General features: G+C 40.9%; 1 protein-coding gene across 1 annotated transcript; it reads right to left on the reverse strand.

Moving 5' to 3' along the window:
* Positions 1 to 6,629: 6,629 nt before the first annotated feature.
* On the reverse strand, positions 6,630 to 16,833 carry LOC115457278 (cadherin-20-like). The gene is made up of 4 exons (XM_030186734.1): positions 16,626 to 16,833; positions 8,796 to 9,090; positions 7,012 to 7,158; positions 6,630 to 6,763 (listed from the first exon to the last, which is right to left on the reverse strand). The coding sequence occupies exons 1-4, from the start codon at positions 16,821 to 16,823 to the stop codon at positions 6,630 to 6,632; spliced, it is 774 nt and encodes a 257-aa protein (XP_030042594.1). The 5' UTR covers positions 16,824 to 16,833.
* Positions 16,834 to 25,662: the final 8,829 nt, after the last annotated feature.

The raw sequence follows: 25,662 nt of genomic DNA on the forward strand, positions 1-25,662 counted from the left end.
CCTCTCTCTTGAGTCCAACGTATCTCAGTCCTTCCTACCACCTCCTGAGTATAACATCTCTCCTTCCCACCCTTCCACTCCCCAAGTCCAACATCTCTCCTCCCTTCCTTCTGCTCATGAGTATGACATCTATCCCGTTATCCCATCTGTATCACAACTATTGTATCTTTTTCTTCCTCCTTCTGTCCCTAAGTCTATCTGTTCCTCTTCCCTCCCCTGTCCATCTCTCCCTCCCCCTCTCATTCTGTCTCTCCCTATCCCCCTTCTGCCCCCATTGAGGCTGACATCTCTACCTCTCCCCCTTTTGTCCCATCCACCCTCCTTGAGTCTATTTCTCCTCTGGCTCCCTTGCCCCCTATCTAGGTTTCCCTCTCCCTTTCCCATCTCTATCTTCCCCTTCTGCTCCCCATCTGTTCTCCAATGAATCCACCTCTTTTTCTTCCTCTTCTACCCCCTCTGCCCTGCCTGTCTCTGTGTCCCCCTTCCACCCCTTCTTCACTCTCTTGCGTCCATCTCTCCCTCTCATTCATCCTTACCATCCATTTTTACCTCTCCTACTCATGCCCCTCCCTTTAGGTATATTAAAAGCAAGAAGTCGACAAAAGAATCAGTTGAACCACTAGATGACCGAGGGGTAAAAAGGGCACCCAAGGAAGACAAAGCCATAGCAGAGAGATTAAATGAATTATTTGTTTCGGGTTTTCACCAAGGAAGATTTGGGAGAGATACCGGTGCCAGAAATGTTATTCAAAGCTGATGAGTCAGAGAAATTGAGTGAAATCTCTATAAACCCGGAATATATAATGGCACAACTTGATAAACTGAAAATTAGCAAACCGCCTGGACCAGATAGTATTCATCCCACAGTACTGATAGAATTGAAAAATGAAGTTGCAGAATTATTGTTAGTAATATGTAACTTACCTTTAACATCAAGCATGGTACCAGATGATTGGAGGGTGCCAATGTAACACCAATTTAAAAAAACAAAAAAAAGGTTCCAGAGGTGATCCAGGAAATTATAGACCAGTGGGCCTGATGTTGGTGTCAGGCAAAATAAGAGTAGGGTTAAATGGTTAGTATTCTCAATTGAGAAGGGTAGAGAGTGGGGTTCCCCAGGGGTCTGTGTGGGACAGTTGCTTTTTAACATATTTATAAATTATCTAAAGATGGGATTAACTATTGAGATAATTACATTTACTAAAAACAAGTTATTCAAAGTTGTTAAATCACAAAAAGATTGTGAATAATTACAAGAGGGCCTTACAAGACTGGGAGACTGGGCATCTAAATGACAGATGATGTTTAACGTGAGCAAGTGCAAAGTGATGCATGTGGACAAGAGGAACCCAAGATATAGCTATGTAATGCAAGATTCAACATTAGGAGTCACTGATCAGGAAAGGGATCTAGGTGTCATCCTTGTTGGTACGTTGATACCCTCTGCCCAATGTGAGACAGAGGCTATGAAAGCAAATAGAATGTTAGGTATTATTAGGAAAGGAATGAAAAACATAAATAAGGATGTTATAATGCTTTTGTATTGCTTCATAGTGCGACCACACTTTGAATACTGTGTGCAATTCTGGTCTCTGCATCTCAAAAAAGATATAGTGGAATTAGAAAAAGTACAGAGAAGGGCGACAAAAATGATAAAGGGGATGGGATGACTTCCCTATAAGGAAAGGCTAAAACGGTTAGCGCTCTTCAGCTTGGAAAAGATGGATGAAGGGAGATATGATAGAGGTCTATAAAATAATGAGTGGAGTGGAACGAGTAGACATTAATCACTTGTTTACTCTTTCTAAAATGCTGCTCCCTCAAAATTGCTGCCTGAGACTGCCCCCTTCAGTTCACCTAATTATTGGGCTGCTCCTATTTTCCTGCAATTCCCCTGACTCTTCCCAAATGATCTAACAAATAAACCCCTCTTTTGAACCAATGCCCCACCATAATATATCAAGGATACCCTTTCCTCAGCTTGTCCCTCAGGCCCATCAACCACCCCCGGAACTTAACCAGAATAATCCCTGATAGTCTAGTTGGTTAGAATATGAGTGTCTCCCGTACTCTCCCACATTGTACAGCTCCAGAAAACAAAATGGCCACCATGAATCCTAGTGGTAGTATTGCTGTACTACAGTTAGGGAGCATCCTTCCATATAAGGAGATTGTCCTTTATAGTAACAGGAATTCTGCTATAGATTATATCATTTTAATCAAGATAACTTCTATTTTATCCATTTGGAAAGCATATTAATATTTATTATGTAGAGTGAATATAAATTTAGATTATTTAAGCATGCTAACACAAGAAATTAACTACTGGCACTTTTCTCTTATAATAATTTTTATCTTCTGGAACAGTGTCAAGCAAATATGGATAATTTGCTTTCTCTCTGTTTGCCGCTGTTCGTACACTTGTTCTTAGCCTCTTATTTAAGTACATAACTAATACTCAAATTATTCAAATGTGATGGGAAATATGTTATTTAAATGAGGTCAATATTTGTTCATTTAAGATTTGTGCACATGGTAGATAAACAGGCCTGCTTATCTTAGCACAGCAGTGCTGGAATGACTGTGAATTAGGAACTGGGAAATAGTTATTTGTTGACAGCCCTATCTCTTGATAACTGATTCTGAACTTCACTTACACAGACTAATAGGACATGGCTAATGCTAGACGATATATCAGTTTATTTTTCACTCAGGGCCAAACTGAGTTGCTGCTAATCAGCTTACAGTATATATTTTAGATTTTAATTAATACAATACCTTTTCTTTTTCAGTAAACTGAAAAATATGAATGGAAAACCAGTGAGTTTAGCATCAATTTTAATGTGAAAATGAATATATACTTCTGGACTGAATCCTATTGAATTGTACAAGGGTATGTGTGTTATGTACATCATACTGGATAAGAACAAGACTAGTATTCTGTTTCCAACAGTTGCCAATGCGGTTCACAATTACCTGGATAGATATCATTAAGTAGCTGAATTCTACAAGGCTTGCCCTCAGGATAAGCAGTGACTTTCCCCACATCAACCTGTTCCTTCAGGAACCTGCCTAAACTTTTTTTTTAAACCCAGCTATGCTAACTGATTTTACTCCTTTCTCCAGAAATTAATTCCAGACCTTAACTATGTGTTGAGTGAGAAAAAAAAATCCTTGATTTGTGTTTAAGTTGTTAGAACTTCATGACATGTCCTCTAGTCTATGTACACTTTTGAAAGAGTAAACAATCAATTCATATTTATCTATTCCCCTCCTTAAGATTTTAGAGACTTCTATGAGAAGAGACTTCAAGACCTCAATATATATGTCCTAGAGGAAAGGAGGGATAGGGGAGATATGATGTATAGGTTTACATACTTAAAGTATTAATATGCAGACTACTTTTTTTCAGAGATGGGGGAAGTGGTAGAGCTAGAGGCCACAAGTTGAGGTTGCAGAGTGGGAGAATTAGGAGCAATGTCAGGAAATACTTTTTCACAGAAAGGGTGGTGGATGAATGGAATGCACTATTACAGGAGGTTGTGAAGATGAAAACAGTCGTGGAATTCAAGAATGTGTATGATAAAAACAGAGGATCACTCTATAGAAAAAGGATGGAATTTAATTAAAGCTAAACAAGTGACCTCATAACTGGAGTGAGTTTTAATGATAATTTCTGAGGTTGGAAAGTTAGACCAGTGGTGTACTGGAGCCGGCTCATACTGGCTTGCAAGAGCCGTTTGTTAGATTTTTAAGAATTTGGGGAGCCAGCTGTTAAAGTACCTACTTTAACAACCGGCTCCCAAAATTTGGATTTGGATACCCTCCTGGCATCAGCGTCAGCGTCCTCCTTCCCTGTGTGGCTTAGGCAGGCATCTTCTGTCTCCACTGCCCTCCCCCAAGCACCTCTCTGCATTCAGTTTTTGTCTTCCCCCACCCCACACCTCCTTTCCTCTTCTTGTTCTCCAGCCGCAGTACGATTAATTTTTTTTTAAGCAGTGCTGGTATACGTTGACAGGAACAGGCTGCTTCAGCCAATCCCTGGGCCTTCGTTCAGCCCTTGGGGGTAGGACAGGCTGAAGGAAGGCCCTGGGATTGGCTGAAGCAGCCTGTTTCTGCCGACATATAACAGCACTGCTTTAAAAAAATTAATCGTGCAGCAGGCGGCCAGCAGAACATGAAGAGGCAAGGAGGTGCTGATAAGTTGCAGTATTCACCTAATAGATGGCCACCAAAAATGTTATGAGAATCAGTTGCTTAACATTCAGATCTACTTACTATTAAAAAAAACCCTCCAAAACCACATTAATTAGGTTGAAACCTGGGAGCATTTAACATATTTTTTCCCTGTGCCTACATTAAAAGAAAAATATGGCATGTGGGAACTTGCTCCTTTTGTTTTGTGGATTGCAGTGGTATATTATAAAAAATGCACTTGCCTTTTTTATTGCTTCCATTTCACAGAAAGGTATTGCATATTGAGAGAAGGGCTTCTTTCATGCAGACTTTCTGTATAGAGTCAATCAGTCTAAATGCGCCAACATTGTCCAGTTCAGTACACTATTAAACTGCCAAGTTCATACAAAATTAATTATGTTCAATGGAAATATCTGTTTGCTCAGGCTGCTGGCTATATAAATATTCCATCACTATTTCATTATTGCTACCAATAATTACATATTAAGGGCATTTGGTTTAAACTTTTATCCAGTCCTCTTACATGCACATGATTTTGCCTTTTGAAATCAAAAGTGAATTCTAAGGATGGCTGAATAATTAGGTATAAACTGTGTTTCTGACATTGCTTGTTTTGGACTGCTTTGAGTCCTTCTGGTCTGTACATCTGATGTCTGGAATTTTGGAAGATGGAAATGAGAAAATTAAGTTTTGGATGTACTCTGTAGAAGCTGTTGTTTACTTTTGCAATATATGTATGAATGCTCACAATAAAAACTTCACTCATTGGCCTTCAATCTTCAGAATAGCAGTGGTAGATCTCTAGCTTTGAGGTGGGCCACCCTTGGCGTCTCTGAACTCCTTTACCTTTGCTGGTAGGGATATCAAAGCCCCACCAGTCAATAAATTGACTGCTGCTGCTTCTCGCTGCATGTTTTAGACTTTGAGCAGCACGACACGACTTCTCAAGCAAGTATGCATGAGAATTCCTGGCATGCTGCTCAGAGCCAGAAACAAGCAGTGGAGAGTGGTGGTAATCCATTCATTTGACTAGTAGGGCTCGGAATCCCTGCCAGCAATGGTATGCCTAGTGTGCCCACATGGGGGGGCAGGGAGGGAGGAGAAAAAGGAATGTTTTGCTCCCTAGTCCACCTTAGGACACCCCAAATTGAAGAGCTGGCTATGCCTGGAGAGACAGAGCCTGTTGTTAAAAATTTCTCAGCACACCACTGAACCCGTCACTCACACTTTCACCAACTCAGTCCCAGTGATATTCAAGGCCAAATCATCAGACCACTCCAGAACCACCCCATCCAATAAAGTATCCACCTTATTAAACTGACCTCTCCATACTACCTTGGAAGTGTATTAAACTAGCAGAACAAAAGCTGAAAGTCCTCATCCTCCTTCTCAGTTCTAAGGTCATCCACCCTTTCCTGCTTACTCCTCAGAGTATGAAAATAATGACATACTTACAAATATAAGAAAAAATGGGTTTTAGGGAGGTTCCTTTTATTGTCCAATTGAGCAAAAGAGGGTGAGGTCTCTGACTCCAACCTAAGAATGTCTCCCAAGTGGACATACCCCCCCCATGATTTCCAACTTTGAAAACCACCTGACCAAGGCCCGGCTCAAAGCCAGGGTTCCCAGAAAGGGCCAAAAAAGGGGATAGTTTAGGAGAGCACTACAGAAAGTGCAACCACCAAAGCCATGCCTTACTACTAATCATTTCTATAGCACTACTAGACTATGCAGCATTGTACATATTATATACAGGTACTTTCTCTGTCCCTAGGGGGCTCACTATCTAAGTTTTTTGTACCTGGTGCAATGGAGGACTAAGTGGCTTGCCCAAGGTCACAAGCAGCTAGCAGTGGGTATTGAACACAGGTTGACGGGATCAAAGCCCACTTCACTAACCATTAGGTTACTCCTTATGGAGAGAAGCAATAACAAAAGAAACATCAGGGAGTACCAACCCCTCCCGTAAAGAAGAGTCAATGGATCGCACCCATCGGTTAAAATACTGTGTATATTAGAGGGGAACAATTTCTGATGGCCAAAATGAACCCACCACATGAGTACAGCCAGATTATACAAGTGACTATCAGGGTTACCCAAAACCCCCTTATCCCGAGGAAGTGCATGTTTAAAAAGGCTGATCCTTGCTGTCTTACTATGCCACAAGAACTGACGTAAAATATTTTTAAACCAACCTTCTTCCTTATAAGTAAGCCAAGAAGTTTGGGCAAGGTCACCATCTTGAATAAAGTGACTTTGTATCAGCACAGAGAAAAATCCCTAGATATTTAATAACCCCTGGGGTCGACTGGAGCATAGTCGGCAAACAGCAATCATCTTCTGTCAAATAACAGCTTGCACAAAATTTTAGTTTCATCATAGTTGATTTTCAAGCCAGATAAACTATCAAAACAATCTATAGTGCACATTACTCACTGCAGGTCCTGAACTGGGTCACCCAAAGAAAGAAACATATCATCAGCAAGAAGATGCATTTCTTGTACTGCATCTCCAAGTTGGATGCCAGAAAGGGAAACATATGCTCGTAATTTAATTGACAGAAGTTCTATGGTCAAGATGAACAGAAGGGGGACAAAGGGCAACCCTGTTGGGTGCCCTGACACATGAGAATGGTTCTATAAGGGCTTCATTTACCAATAAACGTGCCTCCAGGGTGGTACATAGCACCTGAATCCACTGCAAAAAATTTCCCCAATCCTATACCGGTCCAGCACCCAGTACATAAAGTCCCAGGAAATCTGATCAAAGGTGTTTTCAGCTTCCAGGCTGATTACAGCTCCCCAACCCCCTCACCAGTCATACTCAGCAGCGCCAACAGGGCATGAAGAACATTAGTGAAGGCATAATGGACCAGAACAAACCCAGTGTAATCCTCATGGATCAGGTGGTGAAGGGTCTCATTCAGCCTGGATGCCAACACATATGCCAACATCTTAAGATCTTGAATAATAAGAGCAATGGGATGGTACAACCTTACCTGCTAATGGTCCCTGCCCAGCTTAGGAAGCAAGACCATATGGGTATGATTCTGATGCAGGCCTAAAGAACCCCAATCAACAAACTCTTGAAACAATGCTCGCAGAGGGTCCACCAACAATTCCACCATCATCATATAATACCCCAACCAAACCCATGTGGGCCCTGGGACTTAGCCATCTTCAGATTGCCAATGACTTACCTGATTTCCATGACCGTAATGGGACGGTCAAGGTGGGCCCTCTTTCTGGGCCCTCTCTGCCAAGGAAAGCTGCATGAGAGCCTGCTCCTCAAAGAACTCCTACCTATCTGATGAGTTGGGGGCTTCCCAAGTGTAAAGCTGCTGGTAAAAATCCACGTCAGAACCGTGCAGCCAACTTTAAGTTTGGTAATATATTTTCACACTCTATTTGGGCAGACCAAATTAGCCAACAGTCTTTCTAGTACGATTAACTCATTTGTACAACTTGTACTTGTAAAGCAAAATACTGTACTTCACTTTCTGGACCAGCAGGGAGTCTAGCTCCTTCCACACAGCCAGCATCCCCTCCCACTCCACCAAAGTTAAAATAGTGATATACTGTCACCATAAAACATGATGACGAACATGTCAGAGCAAACAATTGAGCATTCCTCCACTTCTGAACAGAATGAGGTAAGAAATAAATTGACCCTGTTTGATGGGCTTGTCCACCTCCAACAGGGTTGTAACCTAAAACTGGCCTCCCCTTCCCCCACCCCTTCCATCCCACTGTTGTCCTCCAAAAATTCTGACAGACCTTGTGGAAAAAATGCTAAAAGTTACAATCCTGACACTACACAGGGTTCAGGCGCCAGGCACAGGAGCGGGATTTTTGTTGTCATGTGTGGATTGGACAAAGGAAAAGGTACCTGGTGTTTGTTTAGCCTGGATACTAGGAGGCTATCATGATGAAGTTGCTCTTTAAACTGAAGATCTGAAATCAGAGATTCTGAAGAAAGCAAACTGTAATAATTGCCAGGTTTTCCTTGCAGCCATAGTTAGAGGTTATGGACCTCACAGCCAGAGATAATTGACTCAGCTGTGTGCAAGGGGTCTGGGGAAACTGTTGTAGTTTTGTAAGACTTATGCTATATTTTAACTGAAAGCTTATGTTTGCTACCTTCAATCTTGAACAACAGCAAATCCCCGAGTGGAAGGAAATTTGTTTTCCCACTAGAATGGTGATAGTGTTTAAAGATTTGTTTAATTGAGGGGTTTACTATGGGAATTCTTGGGAATGTATATAAATGCCTCAAGCGCCAAGCCAGTCTGGTTTGAGAAGTTGTCCAATGCCTGATAATGTGACAAAAGAAAGATATCCAAGCGTTGCCCTGAAATTGAAGGCTGCATATTATTTATGTTTATTTTGAGTTTGATTAAATTTAATGTTGTGGAATAGAAATGTGAAAGTTATTCAGTACTCAAACATAATGCTCTGAAAGCAAAATCCAAAAGGTGGACTAAGCTCTGGAAAGAAATTAACTGGTTATCCAAGGGGAACAAGAACCCCAATGTCTTGCTCTTCAGCACTCACATGACAACATATACAGTATCTATAATGGCAAATATTTTCACATACCTTCTGGAGACATCTCAGGTATGCTGGCTACATAAGGTTCATTAAGGAACTGTGGTCTATTGTCATTAATATCCTGTACTTTGATGATGAATTCTGATTCAGGCTCCACGGGAAGTCCGGTATACTTGTTTATTGCCTGAGCTCTCAGAGTATAGGATGATTTCTTTTCTCGATCAAGTTTCTTCACAACATAAATTGTACCCGTATTTTCATCAATTGTAAAAATGTTTCCAGCTCCTTCACCTGACAGTCTGTATTGGTAAGACCCATCCTGTTTGTCTGAATCAGACCTCAGCTGTAGAGATAAACAGTAAATATTCATTTTTAGGATAATACCAAGGAATGTGTAGAGAGCGAAAACAGACTACAAAGAATTTTTAATGCTTCAGTTTCGAGACTGGTAACTATGCAATGGAGAGGCTCTTCAGATCTGTACCAGAAGTGATGCAAAAGAAAACAGATTCCAGACGTACTGCTCCAAAACAAAATCTCTTTCTTAACACAATCACCCGATGTGGTCCACGTTTTGCTCACTCATGGGATGCTTCAGGGGTACAATATCAGAAATAGGAAGGTTAAAGCATTTTCACTGAAAACAGTCTGTGTCCTTGCTGCTATGAACATTGTGTTGCTGAGCATTTTGTTTATTTTAGTTGGGACTGAAAATCATTTAACCATCCCATTTCTGGTATTGTGCAAGCTGGGCAATTAACTGGAAAATTCTCAGATAGAATTCTGGTATTGAAGCAGTCTGATAAACATGCTAAACATGTACACAGAGATTGGCTTTTATAGTATCATATGAAGAGCAGTGTGATTGTTTGGCTTGCATCTTACCTTATATGATTGGTGCCTCTAGAGTTGTTAAAATATTGAAGTTTTGTCCAGTAGTATCTAACCATCACATTTTCTCAGATTTTCCTCTTGTAGCTTACCAATGCAGTAGGAATTTAGGAGAGCCATGCCTATCTTTGCTGATTATGGTTCAAAATGGTCACTGTGACCCCTAGTGATAGTCTCATAGTATGGCAGTTGTTCAAAAACACATGGTTCGGCTCAAGGTATCTCTCAAAGATATCACCAAAACAGGGAAGATAGGGTATCCAGATAGTGAGGTTGCAATAGAGACCATTTTAGACCAGCCTGCTTATAATCGAATGAGAAAAACGCCCAAGTTCCGACCTAAATTGGGAGATTGACGTTTATCTCAGAGAACGTGGTACGGGCGGTTAGCTTGACGGAGTTTAAAAAGGGGTTAGATAGATTCCTAAAGGACAAGTCCATAGACCGCTATTAAATGGACTTGGAAAAATTCCGCATTTTTAGGTATAACTTGTCTGGAATGTTTTTACGTTTGGGGAGCGTGCGAGGTGCCCTTGACCTGGATTGGCCACTGTCGGTGACAGGATGCTGGGCTAGATGGACCTTTGGTCTTTCCCAGTATGGCACTACTTATGTACTTATGTACTTATGTACTAAAAACGAATAACACGGTATAATTGAAAGCCGAACTTGGACGTTTTCAACTGCACTCCATCGAGGAAGCGTACAAAGTTGACGGGGGCGTGTCGGAGGCTTGGTGAAGGCGGGACTGGGGCATGGTTATCACCCGAACAGAGATGGGCGCCTTTCGCCGATAATGGAAAACAAGTATGCGTTTGTAGCTAGAATTTAGGGCACTTTTCCTGGACCCTGTTTTTTCACAAATAAGGCCCCAAAAAGTGACCTAAATGACCAGATTACCACCAGAGGGAATCGGGGATGACCTCCCCTGACTCCCCCAGTGGTCACTAACCCCCTCCCACCACAAAAAAATGATGTTTCACAACTTTTTATTTTCACCCTCAAATGTCATACCCACCTCCCTGGCAGCAGTATGCAGGTCCCTGGAGCAGTTGTTAGGGGGTGCAGTGGACTTCAGGCAGGTGGACCCAGGCCCATCCCCCCTACCTGTTACAATTGTGCTGCTTAATGCTTAGTCGTCCAACCCCCCCAAACCCACTGTACCCATATGTAGGTGCCCCCCTTCATCCCTTAGGACTATAATAATGGTGTAGACTTGTGGACAGTGGGTTTTGAGGGGGATTTGGGGGGCTCAACACACAAGGGAAGGGTGCTATGCATCTGGGAGCTCTTTTACCTTTTTTTTTTGTTTTTTTAAAAGTGCCCCCTAGGGTGCCCGGTTGGTGTCCTGGCATGTGAGGGGGACCAGTGCATTACAAATCCTGGCCCCTCCCACAAACAAATGCCTTGGATTTATTCGTTTTTGAGCTGGGCGCTTTCATTTTCCATTATCGCTGAAAAGCAAAAACGCCCAGCTCACAAATTGTCGAATAAAACATGGACGTCTATTTTTTTCGAAAATACGGTTCGGTCCGCCCCTTCACGGACCCGTTCTCGGAGATAAACGCCCATGGAGATAGACGTTTTCGTTCGATTATGCCCCTCCAGGTGTCTTTAAATAAAAATCAGACAAAAGATTGCAACTTAACACTGTCAAGTGCTGAGCAAGATATAAATAGGAACAACAGTTTGAAATGTCTATATGCAAATGACAGAAGCCTGATAAATAAGATGGGAGAGTTAGAATATATTGCACTAAATGAAAAATTAGATATAATAGGCATCTCTGAGACCTAGTGGAACGAGGACAACCAGTTGGACACTGTCATACCAGGCAGAAGCGGAGCCAGGTTGACGGTGTGGGGGGAGCGAGAGTGGCGTGAGAGCGGACTTCCGCCGGCACTGGTGCACATTTTCAATGCAACACATTGAGAAAATATAGGCGCCGGAGCTGGCAGAACTCCGTTTGGTGGAGCAGCTGCTCCCCTGGCACCCCCCCCTGGCTACGCCACTGATACCAGGGTACAAATTATATCATAGTGACAGGGTGGATCGAATTGGTGGAGGGGTAGCATTGTATGTTAAAGCTTTCCTTGAATCAAATAGATTGTAAACTCTGCAGGAAACAAAACACATCTTGGAATCTGTATGGATTGGAATTCCATGTGTAAAGGGAAAAAGGATAGTGATAGGAATGTACTACCGTTTGCCTGGCCGGGATGAACAGAGAGATGTAGAAATGTTATAAGAAATTAGGGAGGTTAACAAACTGTGCAACACAATAATAGTGGATGACTTCAATAATCCTGATATTGACTGGGTAAATGCATAGGAGCCAACTTTTCAAAATTATTGGGGGTGCTAAGCCCAATGGAAATGACTCCTCCCTGGACACATACAAGGAATTTTCTCAATATTGGGGGTGCTCAAGCACCCATAGCACCCACAGAGTCGGCTCCAATGGGTAAATGTAACATCAAGACATGCTACGGAGGTAAAATTCCTTGACATAATCAGGGACTACTTCATGGATCAGCTGGTACAAGAGCCAATAAGAGAAGGAAACATTCTACACCTAGTCCTTAGTTAAGCGAATGAACTGGTGCAGGAGGTAATGGTGCTGGGGCCGCTTCATAACAGTGATTATAATATGATCAGATTTGATATCAGCTTTTGAGTAAGTACACACAGGAAATACAATATGTTAGAATTTAAATTTCAAAAAGGAGACTATGATAAAATGAGAAGAATGGTGAAAAATAATCTTAGAGGAGCAGTTACGAAGGTCAATATTTTACATCAGGCGTGGATGCTGTTCAAAAATACCATCCTGTAAGCCCAGGGCTAATATATGACGTGTATTTAAAAAGGAGGAAAGAGGACCAAATGACAGCTGGCATGGTTTAAAAGTGAGGTGAAGGAAGCTATTAGAGCTAAAAGAAAATCCTTCAGAAAATGGATCTGACTGAAAATAATAAGAAACAGCATAAGGAATGGCAAGTCAAATGCAAAGCGCTGATAAGGAAGGCAAAGGGACTTTGGAAAAAAGATTGCGTTGGAAGCAAAAACAAATCGTAAAATTATTTTTAGGCATATTATGTTTCAACATTTTTTATTGATGAAATTGAAAGTGAATAAGCAACAAGCTCTACAAATTGCATGTTGCAGAGCCAAATCGTCCAAACATGAACATAAGAACAATCATATCATCAACAATTTAACTTTTCCTCCCCACCCATAACCCTCCCTACCCTTCACTGCTATGTACTGAGTACACTTGCACAAAATATGCAATTTGTCTGGTCACTCCTGTGATCTGCTAGTTACAAGAGCAGCAGGAAGCTGGCAAAAGAATCAGTTGGACCGCTAGATGACCGAGGGGTAAAAGGGGCAATCAGGAAAGACAAAGCCATTGCAGAGAGATTAAATTAATTCTTTGCTTTGGTCTTCACCAAGGAAGATTTGGGAGAAGTAACAGTGCCAGAAATGGTATTCAAAGCTGACGAGTTGGAAAAACTGAGTGAAATCTCGATAAACCTGCAGGATGTAATAGTGCAATATGACAAATTGAAGAATAACGAATTGCCTAGACCAGATGGTATTCATTCCAAAGTACTGATAGAATTGAAAAATGAACTTGCAGTGATAAGTAGTAGTAGTAAAACATAATTTATCTTTAAAATCAAGCATGGTACCGGAACATTGGAGGGTGGCCAATGTAACGCCGATTTTTAAAAAAATGTTCCAGAGGTGATCCGGAAAATTACAGCTCGGTGAACCTGATGTTGGTGCTGGGCAAAATGAGACTATTATATAGAACAAAATTACAGAACATATTCAAAAGCATGGATTAATGAAACAAAGCCAACATGGATTTAATGAAGGGAAATCTTGCCTCACCAATCTATTACATTTCCTTGAAGGAGTGAACAAACATGTGGATAAAGGTAAGCTGGTCAATATTGTGTATCTGGATTTTCAAAAGGCAGCTGACAAAGTACCTCATGAGAGTCATGGGATAGGATGTAGTGTTCTATTGTGGATTAAATACTGGTTAAAAGATAGAAAACAGAGAGTAGGGTTAAATGGTCAGTAATCTCAATGGAGAAGGGTAAATAGTGGGGTTCTCCAGGGACTGCTGCTTTTTAACATATTTATAAATGGATGGTATTAACTAGTGAGGTAATTAAATTTGCTGATGGCACAAAGTTATTCAAAGTTGTTAATTCGCAAGACAATTGTGAAAAATTACAAGATGATCTTACGAGACTGGGAGACTGCAAATGCAAAGTGAAGCATGTGGGAAAGAGGAACCTGAACTACAGCTATACAATGTAAGGTTCCACATTAGAAGTGACCGACCAGGAAAGGGATCTAGGTCTCATTGTTGATAATATGTTGAAACCCTCTGCTCAATGTGCGGCGGCGGCTAAGAAAACAAATAGAATGTTAGGTATTATTAGGAAAGGAATGGAAAACAAAAATGAGGACATTATAATGTCTTATATCACTCCATAGTGTGACCACACCTCGAATATTGTGTTCAATTCTGGTCACTGCATCTCAAAAAAGATATAGTGGAAATAGAAAAGATACAGAGAAGGGCGATGAAAATGATAAAGAGGATGGGACAACTTCCCATGAGGAAAGGCTAAAAAGGCTAGGGCTCTTCAGCTCAGAAAAAAGACAGCTGAAGGGAGATATTATAGAGGTATTATAGAGATATATGAAATACTGAGTGGAGTGGAACAGGTAGATGTGAAAAACTTGTTTACTCTTTCTAAAAATGAAAGGACTAGGGGGCACGCAATGAAGCTGCAAAGTAGTAAATTTAAAACGAATCAGAGAAAATATTTCTTCATTCAACTTGTAATAAAGTTTTGGAATTCATTGCAAGAGAATGTGGTAATATCAGGTAGCTTAGCGAGGTTTAAAAAAGGTTTGGATAGCTTCCTAAAAGAAAAGTCCATAAGCCATTATTGAAATGGACTTGGGGAAAATCCATTGCTTATTTCTACAATAAGCAGCATACAATGTATTGTACTGTTTTGGGATCTTGCCAGGTACTTGTAACCTGGATTGGCCACTGTTGGAAACAGGATGACGGGTTTGATGAACCTTTGGTTTGTCCCAGTATGACAATACTTATGTACTTATTTACAACTAGGGGTCAGACTGCCATATAAGAATTTATTGAGGCATTGGAAGTGTCACAGATGTGCTTTTGTGAAAATGAAAGCTTACAGTGGTGACACTGCAATAGATAAACCCCAAGCCTATCCCCATCTCTGCAAACACTCTAGTGACAATAAGTTGTACAAGAATTTGTTATCTTGCAAAAGTGCACTAGTTTTAGATTGTCTCCTCTCTTTAAGATAGGCATGTCTTACTTTTATATATACCATGCACGGGAACTTCCTCTGTTTTTGGCATGGTTTGCTAGTTAGCCTCAGCAGAAATGCAGTGGCGTACCAAAGGGGGGGGGTGGGGCGGTCCGCCCCGGGTGCACGCCGCTGGGGGGGTGTCGTGTGTCTGTCCGCTACGTTCATTCTGTGCTCCCTCTGCCACGGAACAGAGGGAGCATGGAAACGAACAAAGCAGACAAGCGCTAGGCACCCCCCCCCCCCCAGTGACGTGCACCAGGGGGTTCCTTCGCTGGGGGTTCCTTCGCTGGGGGGTGTCCTTTCGCTGGGGGGGGGCACGCTGCACCCGGGGGGCGGGGCGCATCAGCGATCCGCCCCGGGAGTCAGCCCCCCTAGGAACGCCACTGCAACAATGTAACCAAGGGCCAGTATCTTGATGCAGTCATGCTAATTTCCTTTTTTTTTAATTTCATGCAGTGATTTTCTGGACCTGTTGTTCAGATATCTTTTCACCTAGTGAGCTTCATGACCCCTGACACAGGCGTAGATGCCAAAACACGGCTTGTACCGGTTCTCATATTTGCTATCCCAGCTCTGGGGGCCCTTAGTGCATTTTTTTTCCTGTTGTTCCTATGTCTTACTTTGCAGTCAGCCAGTTTGCAAATATGTATATCAGAAGCAATTGCTAATGCTAAATGAAGTCAAGTGAATCCACTATTACACATCCATCTGCATTTGATTTTTGGACTTTTATTAGAAACTGGTATTGGTTCCAGTACTCTCTTTAGCATAGCTGTAAGCAAAATACATACATAGCATTTGTGAAACTATTGTTATTAAGCTGGATATGAGCCCAGAAATACTTACATTTGAGCAACTTTTTAAAGTCAAGAATGATGCAACTGGATCTTTAGTGAGGATCATGAAAATGCAATTAATGAATTTTGAACAGTTCACCCCCTGAGTCCAATTAAATTTTAGTGCTAGTCAATTAGAGTTTGTGCTTATTTTAGTTTGTTCATGCAAAAAAGGGCAGAGCAAGTAAGGGCACAAGATCTACTGATAACAATTACCACCATGAAAAAAATAACCCACAACATACAGGGGGATGTTGAGTCTCATTAAGAAAATTATCTTAAAATCCATGATTTTGCTTCTCAAAGGCAGGGAAAGCTAATTGCCCCTTGTAATAAAATGACACAGATCTAATGAAGTATGCTGGTTCTTGCAGAATTTTAATGCAAAAAAAAAAAAAAAGAGGGGGATTTGGTAGTAATCTGCTTCATTAAAAATTAATGAGGGGTGAATCAGCTGCTATTTAAGGGTGAGAGAAAATCATGCTAAGTGCTATTTGTAAACATCACTAGGCTTGGTAGTGCTGATTTACTGCAGTGTCAAAAATAGCACCAGTAGAGCAGCCAGATGTTGATAAGTGATGTTTCATTCCATTTTAGTTCTTTTCCTTTTTTTTTTAAACTCAAGCCCAGAATTAATTACTATGAACTCTTCAATTTGACATTTGCATTTCTAATCAGAAACGTTTACCCATAACTTGGCTATTACTGAATTTTGAGACCACTACTCTTAATCTGTTGAAAAAAAACAAAACAAAATGGCAATTTACCTGTCCAACTGACAAAGGCTTTGTCAACGTTTGTTCCTCCAAGACAAAAAATTGATTCCAAACCCAGCTTCGCTTCACTCTCTGAGGGCTCAGAAGTTGTTGGTTCGTACTGTGTTGCTTTCGGCTCTCCATGCTGAGGAGGAAAGACCAATGCCAAACCAGTTCTAGCAAAACTGGCAGCCAGTATGAGTAGATCATGATTCTGGTTTTGTTTCTATGGGTGTCCAGTAAAAAAAAACCCAAAAAAACCCCCAAGGAAATAGATGGAACTAGTTCAGTCTATAATTCAACTTTTGAGCAACAAAATCCTAACAGATGGTCAGGTAGTTCCCCTTTTCACTCCCAGGCAATATAACATCACAATATTTCCATGTTCCTAGAAAAAAAAATGTAAAAAAACAGAATCAGCAATACATACATAGTCTTGTTTTAAAAAAAACAAAACAGGTCATTCATTTTTATTGAAGTCATTTCTTGCTATCACTTAAAGGGGTCCTTTTACTAAGCTGCTTTAAGTACTGACATGTGCTTACCACAGCAAAAATGGTTTTGCCATGGGGCACAATCAGGCGTCTCACAGTAATTTTATCATGTGTACATGCTGTGGGCATGTCTGGGGGTTGAGAGTGAGTGTGTTCCACGCTAATCAGTTAGTGCACCTACATTGCTATGAGCTAATTGATTAGGGCCACATTAAAATGCAACCCGACGTGGCCACGTTTTGCCTCTCTAGGGGCTGCGACAGGGATTAGCAACTATTAGGTTCCCAAAGGGCATGAACATCTAATAGTTAGTAGATGTAGCAATGAAAACAGTTCAGCAGCTAGCAGCAGGATAAGAACAGTGTCTCCTCCTTTCTCAATAGTATGCCCTTTGAATGAACAGAACAAATACAATGTAGTGTAAAGACAGAGGACTGAATAACAGAGTCAATTTGCAGCATCAAGGTGAGCTTTGAATGGGCTGTGTTGGCATTGCCATGCAGCAGTGAAATCTTTGTATGAGAGTGTGTGAGCATCAGTGGAGCAAGCAGGGAGGTGTAAGGGTGGGGGACAAAAAAAGATAGATTCACACTTTGCAGTGTTCAGGAAGAGGAGACTGGATTTCAGCCAGGATGAAACGTGTGTGAAACAATTCATAAGGTGTGAGATAGAGGAAGAGTCAGATAAATGGCAGATATGAATATCATCAGTGTAGCAGAAGGGGAACAAGAGTAAATAGTATGGTTATGATAGCAATCAGCTTTGATACATGTACAGAATAGGCAAATGACCAACTTAAAAATATATGTGGAATAAATAACTAAATACATATACATGGAATATTAAAAAAATCATCAACTTGCAAACATCATAAAATTAAATAAAATCAAATAGATAAAAATACAAAAAAAAATTAAAGAGCAAATAATTATAAAGAAAGGAAACAAAGATATGTCTATATATAAAACACTAAAGAGGGAAGTTTTCAAACTGCCTTAGGGCAATAACTCTTTATTTGCCCCTCAATGTGACTTAAAGGGCATTAATGCAGATTATCTTGCCTTAACACAGCATTGGGGTCATTTTACTATAGTGCTCTAATGGACTTAGTGCTAAGCGCTAAGTGCCGCACATCCCATTGTATATCTATGGGCTGCATGACACAACATACTCTAACTCATAAGTGTGTGATAAATCTGTTAGTTCACCTTAGAAAAAGGATCCCTTTATTTAAGTCACTGTGGGAAACATAGTAATGAAATGCAAAAAATGTAAATGCATGTGAAGCAGCACATTACTATGTAAATTGCATACTTTGGCTTGTGTGGCTCGTGTTGTGCACACTGCAAGCCATGGTGTATCCAGTTAAAAAAAAAAAAACAGGTAAAATTCAGGGTTACTGACCTAGCATTATTGAGTCGTAAAGTTGTGGCCCGATGCTGCCACACTGCATCTTGACGGGGCCAGCCATTCAGATGTAATGTGAATGACCATAGCATCATCCCCTCAAGCATACCCCCCTTATGAGCCCCTAGTCTAGTTTCTACCCTCATTTGAGTCCCCCTGTCATGTGCACCAGTCAAGTTTATGAAATGAATGACCCCCCCCCCCTTTCAAAGCCCCCACCAAGCACCTTACCCTACCTGGAGTGGAAGAATGATCCAGAAAAAAGAAGTAGCCTAATGACTAAGGTAGTACTGCAAGGCTGCTATGAGAGTTTGTGGCAGCTATTTTCTGGAAGCTATCACTAGGGGCAGGAGTGAGTGAGCTTTGCTTCTGCCATTAATATTCCCACTGGACCACCAAGGATACCAGATAGTTCCAGGTAGGGCTTATGGTGATGCTGGACCGGAGTGGGGGTATTGGCATTGAAATTGGGGTTATTTCTAGGGGAAGAGAGATAGGAAGGGCCTGCTGTTTGGGGAGGGGTTAGAAGGGGGATCAGAGGGCCTGAGAGGGATTTTTAAGTTACACAGGTGACAGCCAATATTCAGTGCCAGCACCTGCATAGCAAAGTGGCTGAATTTAGGAACTCTTGTTAATGTAGCACTGGCGTCCCTGACGAAGGGTTTTTGAAAAGGGGAACAATGTTGGACATCTTTAACAGTTAGTTAACCAGAGACGGAACATAGCGCTGAGATAAGTTTGCTCCTATCTGTTTTTGGAAATACTGGTGCTGTTATTTTGTTTAGTGTATGGACATATATTTAGATTTTTTTGACAACTTTTTTCAGTCAATGGATATCATGCTATTTTGTTTATACAGATTCCTAGTTAACTTTTTTACTATCTTGGGGCCCTGTTTACTAAGCCGCGTTATTGGCACATTAGAGTCTTTAATGGGCGTTAATTATATATACACATTAACCATGCATGCACATACAATATCCCTATAGGCACCTACAAGGTTAGTGCATGTGCTAATTGTAGGCACGTTAAAAACGCTAATGTGCCTTAGTAAACAGGGCCCTTGGTTTGATAAAAAAAATATAAAATAAATGTTTGATACTAAAAAAATAAATAAAATGAAGGGAAACAACAATTAGGAGTATTAATGATATATAAAGCTTTTTAAAGTGAGACAAATTTTTGGCTAAACTCACTGAGATCGAGTTTGGCTGTGGTTACAGCCTCTACTGAATTCCCTTTTAAACAAAGTTTCTCCAAAATGCCCCTAACATGCCCGTTTGTGTTCTGGACACACTGTAGATGAAATGCATAGAAAGACATCTGCAAAACAGGTTTCAAAAATACAGATTTGGACGTTTTGAAAAGAATTCCATCCAAATATTGCTTTATGACACTGTATGGATGTTTTTCTCTTTTGAAAATGAGTCCCAAAATATTCCAATGTATAGCTGCTTAATAAGAAAATGAACAGGGAAAAGTATGTTTTGACCACAAATTCTAAATATCATGATAACCTTAAAGTTTTACGAGTATAAATTCCTGAACCCAGAAAATAGAATAAAGAAAGCAAACCCCCAAATTCACCAATGGGACAAGTATGAGTTGTTTAAAGATAGAAAAGGAAAGTAAAAATACATAAAAAGATGCACATAGACCTGCATTAAATTCTCTTGACAAACTTGTAGACATGGGGAAGTAGGACTGTTCCTAATAATTAAACATTCTGCTCTTTAATGTCCAACAAATCTTTCAATAGTGATGGCTAAAAGAAAACAAAAGAGACTGTTCCTTAACTCAGCCCAATTAAGGAACAATAACCTCTGTCTCATAGATAAAAACTATTTCCTAATTTGAAGAGTAGCAGAAGATAAATCAGAACAAATATTAACCTCATGCCTGTGAAAAAAAAATGTTGTAATTTAAGTTATAAAGAAAAACATCATTTTAGAAGAGTGGAGAAAAGTAGCCACCAAAGTGACTTTATTGAGTCTTCTACAGATATCTCCAATATAGGAGTTAAATTTAGATCTCTAGAAGGGCTCAAAATATCACTGTCCTCATTTCCTTCTACTCTCCTTTCATTGAACTAGAACAGAATAAACTTTTGATAAATTGGCAAATCAATGCCACTCAAATGGAACACATCAATAAAATAAGCCTTAAGTATTTCAGCAGCCAAAATCAACCTATTAAAAGTACGGCTGCATTATAATCGCAGTTAATTCTGGGGGTCCTTAAGGAGTGCTAGAGTTTTTAGCACATGCTATATGAGAGAGATGCCCATATATTCCTATCAGTGTCTCTAGTGTTTAGCGCATCCTAATCTTTAATGTGTGCTAAAAAAAGCTAGTGTGCCTTAGTAAAAGACTTCCTCTATGATTAATGCTTTAATGATTAATTTTGATTTAAAAATATAATCACACTGCAGTGTTTTACTGACTCCTCCAAACATATCTTCTATTTTTGAATTTCAACCCCTGTACTCCACACAATCTAACATCCTTCTCCCATCTGTAATTCAGCATCACCGCCCCCTCCCCCTGCTAGACTACCTTAAAGATGGTCTTTTTTTATCCCTGTCAGCAGCACATTGCACATAGGCTGCTTGTGGCCTGGTCTGAAACTTTACCTTTGACTTGCTCCACCTATGTAGAAATATAAAGTGGTGCCATCGGAGGTGGAGCAGTCCAGAGGGAAAGTTCCGGCACAAGAAGCCTATGTGCAATGCTGCCACTGCCGTGGACCAACAGAAGACCACTTTTAAGGTACACCAGTGGAGGGGGGGGATTGAGGGGGACAGATGCTAAACCCAGGGAGAGGGAAAGAAATGAGATGCAGACTTGCAAGCAGAACTGGAGGGGCAACTGATGCAAGCTATGGCTGAGGCAGTGAGCTCCAGCAGCCACAATAAGAGTTTGGTGTTCCTCATCACCAAGTTTGTGTTGCTGCTGATGGAGGTGGAAAGAAGGGAGGGAGAGGAGCTGTGCAATGGGAAAGAGGGAGGGAAGAAGACAAGAAAGAGAAAGGGATATGGACCCCGAGAAATAATAGACACACCAAGGGGGAGTGGCCTAGTGGTTAGGGTGGTGGACTTTGGCCCTGGGGAACTGAGGAACTGAGTTTGATTCCTACTTCAGGCACAGGCAGCTCCTTGTGACTCTGGGCAAGTCACTTAGCCCTCCATTGCCCCATGTAAGCCGCATTGAGCCTGCCATGAGTGGGAAAGCGTGGGGTACAAATGTAACAAAAAAAAAATACGGCAATGGTTCATAGAGGAGGGTTTTAGATTTGCTAGGAACTGGGCAACATTCTGAGGAAGGGGCAGCCTATTACAGAAAAAGGGCTCCACCTTAACTAGGGTGGAACTAGGCTGCTGGCATCCACATTTAAAAAGGAGGCAGCATAGATTTTAAACTAGAAACTGGGGGAAGGCCGACAGTCACTCAAAAGTGCATGGTTCAGAATAATGTATCTTCAAAAGATATCAACAAACAGAGAATGTAAGGCATCCTGATAGCGAGGTTGCAATAGAGACCATAGTAGACCAGGTATCTTTTAAATATAAAGCAGATTTTAAAGATTGCAAGTATCACTGTCAACTGTTATTGTTTGAAATGTCTGCATGAAAATGTCAAAAGCCTAAAAATGGGAGAGTTAAAAAATCGTATACAACATGAAAAGACAGATGTGGCATCTCTGAGACCTAGTAGAAGGAAGATAACCTATGAGACACTATCATACCAAAATACAAATTATATAAGATTGATAGGGTGGATCAAATTGGTGAAGGGCTAGCATTATACATTATGGATGACCTTTAATCAAATAGACTAATCATTCTGCAAGACACAAAACACATCTCGGAATCCTTATGAATAGAAATTTCATGTGCAAAGAGGAAAAGGATAGTGATAGGAGTGTACTACCGCCAACCTGGCCAGGATGAACAGACAGATGCAGAAACGTTATCAGAAACTAGGGATGCTGGGGGGCATATCATGGCAGAGACTTGAACGGACGCCTAGAAGCTTGGCTCCGCTCACGTCGTTGGAAATATCTCCTCGTACTACAAGCCCCGGAATGATTTGTATCGATTAAAACATTATATGTGAGGCTGAAGAGACAGCAATTTGATTTGCGAGGAGCCATAGTGCTGGGAGTGCCTTGTTAGCCAACGTGGTCAACACGAGTGGTGAAAGCACAGGCTGTGAGCGACGTACGCAAGATGGCAGCTCAACAATGAGAATCCCCAGAGGCTCATGCCCCGATGACAATATTAGCATTTTTGTATGACATATGTCTAGTCTGTTAGACAAGAAGCTGGCCAAGCTCCATGCTACCCTTGAGAAACTAAAGGACTCGGTGGCTGGACACATGCAGCAGGCGGAGGAGTGCATCTCCGCCTAGGAGGACCAAGTTCACCAGAGAGTTGATTTTGTGGGGAGGTGATGAGCTACTTTTGTTCATATTTATTTCAAGTTCTGTTTCCTGTTATTCTTTCCTATGGGAGCATTTATGCTTATCCTATTATGAGTAATGATTGTGATGATCTTTGCTCAGGTCTGCATACGTTTTCCCCCCTACTCAGACCTTTACCATTATAACATTATTCTATATTGTTCATTGACTAAAGTCTCTCTTAATGTCAATGGACTGAATCAGCCAATCAAATATACAAAGGTATTATCTTATCTGGACAAGTTTTGTCTCTCATTTATGTTTTTCCAGGAAATGCATCTTAATCATATATAATCTTTAAAGCTCAAGAAAAATTGGATTACAAATGTTTACTTCTCTGCCGCAACAAATAAGTGTAATGGTGTTGCTGTTCTCATATCTAAACATTCTTGAGCCAATATTCTGGGTTTTACACATGATGATGAAGGCAGATGGATTACTCTGCACATAGAGATTAATAGCAGATTCTTTAATCTGATATCACTTTATGCCCCCTCGACAGATGATCCCACATTTTTTAAACAATTTGTGGGTAAATCTGATTCAGATCCTGTTGTTCTTGCAGGGATTATAATCTCTGTTTGTACCCAATTCTTGATTAAAAAATATTCCCAGTTATTCTAAATCCTCTGTTAGATTAATCTTACATTCCATTATGCAAAAATGTAATTTTATTGATCTGTGGTATACGCTCAGTCCAGATCAAAGGGATTATACTTTTTGTTCTGCTGTTCATGACACATACATGACACTGTTCATGACACAATTCTTGATTATTTTTTTAATGTCTAAAAGTATGTTTAAAGATGTAAATAATGTCTCCATGCATGGCATTGTTATCTCTGAACATGCTGCCATCAGTCTGTCACTTGTCCCAACCTCTGTGGTCTCCTAACATCTAGATGGCACTTCAATTCCAGTCTTCTTCAAGACAAGGATTTTAAACAAGTAGTTCTGAATACTTTTCTATCCTTCTATGAGGAGAATGTTTCACCACATATATCTATCTCCATATTATGGGATGCCTTCAAGGCTACACTTCATGGCAACGTGGAGGGGCATAATCGAACGGGGGCGCCCAACTCTAAGGACGGCCCCGTAAAGGGGCGTCCCTGACTGTATTATCGAAACAAGATGGGCGTCCATCTTTTGTTTCAATAATATGGTTGGGGACGCCCAAATCTTGCCATTTATGTCAACCTTAGAGATGGCTGCCCTTAGAGATGGGCAACCTCGATTTTTGCCAATAATGGAAACCAAAGACGTCCATCTGAAAAACAGCCAAATCCAAGCCATTTGGTCATGGGAGGAGCCAGCATTCATAGTGCACTGGTCCCCCTGACATGCCAGGACACCAACTGGGCACCCTAAGGGGCACTGCAGTGGACTTCACAAAATGCTCCCAGGTGCATAACTCCCTTACCTTGGATGCTGAGCCCCCAACCCCCCCCCCCCAGGTCCGCCTGCCTGAAGTGCACTGCACCCACTACAACTGCTCCAGGGACCTGCATTCTGCTGTCAGGGAGCTGGGTATGACATTTGAGGCTGGCAAAAAATATTTTTAAAGTTTGTTTTTTAGGGTGGGGAGGGGGGTTAGTGACCACTGGGAGAGTAAGGGGAGGTCATCAGTTGGAGCACCTTTTTGAAACAAAAAAGGACCAAGTAAAGTCAGCCAAGTGTTCGTCAGGAGTGCCCTTCTTTTTTCCCATTATCGGCCGAGGACGCCCATGTGTTAAGCATGCCCCAGTCCCACCTTTGCTAAGCTTCTGACACGCCCCCCAGGAACTTTGGTCATCCCCGCGATGGCCTGCAGTTGAGGGCGCCCAAAATCGACTTTCGATTATGCCGATTTGGCCAACCCTGGGAGAAGGATACCCATCTCCCGATTTGTGTTGAAAGATGGGCACCCTTCTCCTCGAAAATAAGCTGGATAATCAGCTATGTTTCTCATCATTAACCTCACTGGAGGCAGACATTAAAAGGATTGAATTATTTCATGCCTCTGCTTCTGACTGTTCAATTTCATGGCAACTCACTTCTTGTAAATATGAATACAACAAACTATGTTTAGAAAAAGCCACATCTGTAGTGTTTAAATCAACTGCTCACTACTATGACAGTAGTAAAAAAGGTGGCACACTTCTGGCAGGTTATCCCCAAGCTAAGCATTCCCACAATAATATTCCTGGAATCAAAACCTCCTCTGAGACATTGGTCACTTCAGATCAAGACACATCTAACCAATTCCATACATTTTATACCTTTATACCTCCAAAATTATGGACATAGATTTGGAAACAAGAAATGTTTTAACTTTTATACCTAGTAATCCAATCTCATCATCAGACAAAGATTATCTGGACCAACCATTTATGCTACAGGAGATTGAATCAGCTATTAAGATGTTAAATTCTAACAAAGCTCCAGGTATGGATGGTTATCCAGTTGAATTTTTATAAAACTTTCTGCAGTCTCTTCTAAACTTGTAGAACTTTTTCAGTATTACCAATTATATTCACCGGCTGGATCTACCATTTTTGTATGCTATGATAGTCATCTTTCATAAGCCAGACAGAAATCCCTCAGAAACAAAGAACTACAGACCTATCTGACTTATCAATGTTGAAGCAAAGATTTACGACAAAGTAAGGGCCACTAGACTGAATTGCATTTTAACTTTAATCATC

The sequence above is a fragment of the Microcaecilia unicolor genome, chromosome 1, assembly GCF_901765095.1.
Source record: "Microcaecilia unicolor chromosome 1, aMicUni1.1, whole genome shotgun sequence".
Lineage (NCBI taxonomy): Eukaryota > Metazoa > Chordata > Amphibia > Gymnophiona > Siphonopidae > Microcaecilia > Microcaecilia unicolor.